The sequence below is a fragment of the Erigeron canadensis genome, chromosome 5 (assembly GCF_010389155.1).
Source record: "Erigeron canadensis isolate Cc75 chromosome 5, C_canadensis_v1, whole genome shotgun sequence".
Classification (NCBI taxonomy): domain Eukaryota; kingdom Viridiplantae; phylum Streptophyta; class Magnoliopsida; order Asterales; family Asteraceae; genus Erigeron; species Erigeron canadensis.
Window position 1 is genome coordinate 30,448,921 of NC_057765.1, and position 5,791 is coordinate 30,454,711.

Consider the following 5,791-nt stretch of genomic DNA (forward strand, 5'->3'; position numbering starts at 1 on the left):
TGGTTATATGTCAATGGTTATATGCCTACTATGTTTCTGAATTCACAGATTTAAAGCACCAATATTACATGTTTATGGCAATTTTGATGGTTAAAGCACCAATATTACATTGAAGGGAAAAATTTTATACAATGAAACAACATCACAATACAAACTAATAATACTTCAACAAAAAAGTGAATACAAACCAACTTAATAATACTTCAACAAAAAAACCAAAAACATATAAAAAAAAAATCCAACTTAAAACCAAGCATTTCTTCAATCTAGCCACTTGTTCATTTTTTTCTTTCAAAGTAGCTTCCAACTTGTTTTTGGCTCTTAGCAATCCAGAAATTATATCAGTCGATCTTTCACACATTGGTGGATCCACCCATCCAAGAAAACCACAACTTTTTGTTTCCTGGTAATATTAAGATAACAACCAAATACAAGAAAACTATAAAAGGGGGTCCCGATTCAAGAAAACTATTTCGACTTTCAAATCAAAACAAACAGAAGGCTTACAATTAAAAATAGGGTCGGGAATACTTACACTTCTTGAACAATAATAAAAACGATGACCCGGATTCAGTGGTGTCCATGATGTTTTCACAACAGAAGGCTTCCCACAAAGACAATATCCTACCATCGATTCAAAAGGGGAGGTGAAATTAGGGCTCAATTGAAAAGGGGGAGAGGAAAAGGGGGAAATAATCGGGTTGGACGGGTTGGAATGTTGGATATATGATTTAAGTGGATTTTTGACGTTTTTATATGACTTATATGAGCCAAATTACGAAATTACCCCTCACGTGACATGCACGTGAGGGGTCTTAACAGAGGGACGTTAACGGAAAGAACAAAAATTACACCACAGGGATGAAAAAAAATCAAAAACTAACGGAGGGATGAAACACTAGCTTTTCGAATGACCACAGGGACAAAATTTGTATTTTTCCCTTTATAGTATTTCATCAACTTATACTTCAACTTCATCTAGGTCTTTTAATATACATCTTTATTTCACCCCAGACAAAACATATTATACAAAATCATTCCAACGCGTAAGTTTCATAGTATTTCTAAATGTAACAAGTAGGGCATTCATTCATTTTATCATTCAATCCAACTATCAATCTATCATATATTATCCCCATCATTTCCCACCGAAATTTTTGGAATTTTTGGGCCCAAACACCCACACAATGACAAAAACAAAAAGCCGGGCTCAACTAACCCTGTGGTCCATTTAAAGATTTAAAACAATATTTAAATTTTAAACACCTTCTATATTTTTTACTCGTATTTTTTATTTTTGAAAAACACCCCTCTGTATATTTTCCAATCTACGCTGCTGTTGTGCTCAAAACCCTTTAAAATAATCAAATAAATATATAATAAATTAATAAATTAATAGTTATGCCACTGAAAATACTTTATAAAAATTATACAGCCATTGAAGAAGAAGCTTCTTATAAATCTTGGAGTTTCCTTTTACTAATTTGGTAGGTCTTCAACGCGGATTCCTTTTTTGTTTATTTATTACCATATATAAAAAACCCATTTAATACCATAATTATATATCTTTTTATAAGTTTGATTCTTTTTTTTTTTTTAATATAATTTGTTATAAATACTTAGAAATTTCAGCTGGGGTTTTAATATTTGGGTTTTCTTGAGATTTATGCTTTGGAGAAGAAAGTGTTAGTCAACGTGAAAAGGTGAGAACTTTATTATTATTTTTTAATTTTTTTTTAAAGTTAATAAAACCCACTTGATTTGCATGTGTGATTACAAGATTTATGTCGTATTTTGTTTGTGTTACTTTTTTCTAGGATTGTCTGCTTTTTGTTGTTGTTTTGTGTTTGTTTGTATGCCATGATTTTCTACAATTGTGTGTATTCTTTGAGTTTTAGAAAAGGGTAATTAGGGAATGCTTGTTTTGTGGGCGGCCTGCGGATAAGGGGTTTGAGATTCTTTATTGGTGGTTATATGTTTGAATACCGCAGGCCGCCCACTTGAGCTTAGAGGGCGTTTGCGATTGCATTTTTTTAAGTTCTTATAGTGTATTGTGTTTAACAAAGATATGGGCTTGGGTAAATAGGAATTAAGTACTTAGTTGCTTATTTAAGCGTTTTGAAATGCAAAGATATTAGTGCTTTTAAAATACGCAATCCACACCTATCCAATGTAAAAGGATGATGGCTTGTCTGACTCATGAGTGTTGCGGGTGGTTTGTAGAGTTTTGGGTTTATGTGTGACGTTACGAAAGATGGGTAGAGACGTGAGTGGGGCCTTCCTTCTACCCAAAAAAGAATTCTCTGTTTCTTTGTTTTTATTATTGATATTATTCATATGTGTATTGCATAATAGTGATAGATAATTAACTGGTGGGGTGACCTGAGATGATTGATTAAATTCCTTTCTGAATAGTATCTAATAGATGCCTCACAGCTGTATCGTTTTATACGGGGTTTGGTCTTTGGAGAGTCTGAGAAGGTACAATGATAGCTAATTACATGCCGAATGTCTCTCTATCGTTATAATTACTCTCCCAAGTTAATGGTAGAATCCCGGAAATAAGATATTAATGTTGGCATTTAGAGTTAATCATTTTAGCGAAATCAAAAGGTTGTCTAGTTGACCATCCTTTTTTACATCAAACAAAAGTTAAAGTTTTCAACTTTTATGCTTTATACGTAAGGTTATGGTTTAATGCAGATAAAGTGTGATTTGTACTATGATTAAATGGGTCGGTGTGTGATTGAATAGACGATATATATGCAGTTTGTGTTGGTCGCTGTATCTTTTCCATTAATGATACGAAACACAGAATATTTTCTTTGAACTTTGTCTTAAATAAATTGGGTACTTTTGAACAATGTGTGGTGGAAGGGATCTTGATTTCTAACTTTTTGATATCACTTAGATTTATTCCCCAAGGTGCGGGTCACATTAATTTCAAATTGCATCCCTTTTTCGCCATGTAGACTTAAAAGGCCAGCACCTCCTTGATTGTCATTGAACTTTAGAGGAAGACAAAGAGAATCAATGAATCATAGTATTCCCTCCTATTTAAAGTTTTTTTTCCTACTTGACTTTTTAAGCAGCACTTTTGTTGGTGTATAAAATGACCGTTGGCCTTAAATTTGATCCCTTAGATCTCACAATGAAAGTGCATTAGACTGTAATAGTTCCCATGGTCCTCTTGTGCTAATCTTTTTCCTTGCAGTTCGGGTAAAAGGTATAGAAAAAAAAGTAACTTGTCGTTTCTAGTTCCGTAGTTTTAGATTTATTTAACCTTAAGTATAAATAAGCATTGATCTGTATATTCTATCTGTTAGGTGGCTGGGGAAGTTTCAAATAGGAAAATTCTCAAATTAAGTAGGTAGATTTTTCAATGGCATATATTTAATAGAATAGTACATCATGATTGAGACATTCTTTTCCCAACTTGTTGATGTATTTTACTATGCATTTTTATATATGGTCTCCTGCTGTTTTAAATTGAGTTATGAACTAATAATAATGTCATGACAGCATAGGCAAATAAAAATCAACTCTTCTTAAGCTTTCTTTAATTCAATATCTTCTGCTAAACTTTTTTAAGTTTTCTTCAAAGTCCTCCCAAAGAAATAAACTTTGAACTCATAATCATTCCAAAATCTCTTTCTTTCAGATGGATTCAGTCAAGCATTCCTCAAATAAGAGTAGATTGGCTCGTGCTTTTTCCAAAGTTTTGCATAGTCGAGCAGCAGCAGCAGCAGGACTCGATAACTTTCAGAAAACAAAGTCAAAGACGTGGGAAAAATTTAAACATGAAAAACCGGTTGATGACAAGACTTGGCAGCCTATGGTCTTAACTAAGGAAGATGAAAAGCTTCGAAAGCGTGCGGTTATGGATGCCTTCTTTGCCAAACTTTTTGCTGACATATCATCTGTCAAAGCTGCATATGCCCAACTGCAGGTTTTTCAGTCTCCTTACGATGGTGATGGAATTCAGTCAGCTGATAAGATGATTGTATCTGAATTGAAAAATTTGTCTGAGTTAAAGCAAGCTTTTTTGAAGAAGCACATTGACGACTCGTCCCCTGAAACTACCCAGCTATTGGCCGAAATCCAAGAACAAAAAAATCAGTTGAAAATGTATGAAATAACAAGGAAGAAGCTGGATAATCAGAACAAGCTCAAAGAATCCGAGATCATCTTCTTGAAAGAGAAACTAGAGGAATCCAGAAGGGAAAATAAGTTGATCGAGAAGAGATTGAATTCAAGCGGTTCTTTATCAACATCTTCTCATGAGATTTTGAATTTCTCATCGCTAACCCCAACCATTTTCATCACATATGTAAAGCAAACGACTAAATCCGTTCGAAGTTTCGTGAAGTTCATGATCAGTGAAATGGAAGCTGCCAACTGGGATTTGGATGCAGCTGCTAGTTCAATTCAACCGGATGTTATTTACTTCGATACAACACATATATGCTATGCATTCGAGTCCTTTGTTTGTAGACAGATGTATGATGGTTTTAATCTTCCGGGATTCCAGATATCCGTGGAATCGCAATCGATACCCAAGAATGAAACACGAAGACAGTTCTTCTTTGACAAATTTATGGAATTGAAATCTTTGAAAGTACGGGAATACATTACATGGAAACCAACTTCAATGTTCGCTGAATTTTGCAGGTGTAAGTACTTGAAACTTGTTCATCCCAAGATGGAGTCGTCTCTTTTCGGGAATTTAAATCAAAGAAATCAGGTAAATTCCCGAAAATTCCCAGAAACGGCGTTCTTTGATTCGTTTCTAGAAGTATCAAAAAGGGTTTGGTTATTACATTGTTTAGCTTTTTCATTTAGTCCCAAAGAAGCAAGTATTTTCCAGATTACAAAAGGGAGTCGATTTTCTGAAGTGTTCATGGAGAGTGTAAACGAAGAGGCGTTTTTGTCACCAAAATGTTCGCCGGAGGTGGCTTTCATGGTGGTTCCAGGATTCATGGTAAGTAAAACTGTTATTCAGTGTCAAGTATATCTAATTTGACAAAGGGGATCGGAGTGGCCCATCGACATTAAAGTAGACAGAGATCTCCAGAAGAACGTGGCTCACATGGTTCCCGTAGGCACTAACGAGGACGGTGTGCGGTGGTCCTGTTTCCGTCCTCTTTGATATGGAAAGTGAAACAACAAATGTGAAGTTGAAACAACTTTAAATCTTTGTTGAAGTCCTCCAGTTTTGTTGATATTTTGGGCATATTGTTGGGTAGGATATACATTAGCTAGTGCCTAGTAGTGCTAAATTTGTTGCAGATGATGAAAACATATTTTTGAGAAAGATTTACTTCTTTCTTGAGTTTTATTCATTATATGTAATCTTTGTATATTAGTTTTGCCATATACAGTGAGAAAAATATAACCAAATGTATTTATTGTTTACTTTTAAGTGTCTAGTTTTCGGTATATTCTTAACTATTTTATGTTTAATACATTTTCTTTTGTAAGTTTTGAAAACACAAAGAGTAAAATTTGGAACATATTAAAGGTGATTTATTTTAGTTTTCTTTAAAAGTTATTTGGAAAAGTTATGTGCAAACACCTTTTAACAATGTTTTTTCTTGAAAATTTTCTAGAAAAACAGTAGGAGTATTAGTTTAGTTTTCTACAAATAAATTCTTACAAAATAAACGTAACGGCAATATAGTCTTTTGTTACTGTTAAACATCTTCCAAGGTGTTAGTTTTGTGTTTATTTATTTACTTTTTTGAGATTGAGACTTGAGAGTTTTATTTCTATACTTGTATTTATTTGGTGG

The 5,791-nt window shown here is 33.6% G+C and overlaps 1 protein-coding gene across 1 annotated transcript; it reads left to right on the top strand.

The window, feature by feature from the left end:
- Positions 1-1,469: 1,469 nt before the first annotated feature.
- On the top strand, positions 1,470-5,415 carry LOC122599960 (protein GRAVITROPIC IN THE LIGHT 1-like). The gene is made up of 3 exons (XM_043772581.1): positions 1,470-1,487; positions 1,624-1,703; positions 3,662-5,415. The coding sequence occupies exon 3, from the start codon at positions 3,662-3,664 to the stop codon at positions 5,021-5,023; it is 1,362 nt and encodes a 453-aa protein (XP_043628516.1). The 5' UTR covers positions 1,470-1,487; positions 1,624-1,703; the 3' UTR covers positions 5,024-5,415.
- The last annotated feature ends 376 nt before the right edge of the window (positions 5,416-5,791 follow it).

What these genes read in the sequence shown, in the direction of transcription:
- LOC122599960 (XM_043772581.1), top strand. Translation starts at nt 3,662, where the DNA reads ATGGATTCAGTCAAGCATTCCTCAAATAAGAGTAGATTGGCTCGTGCT.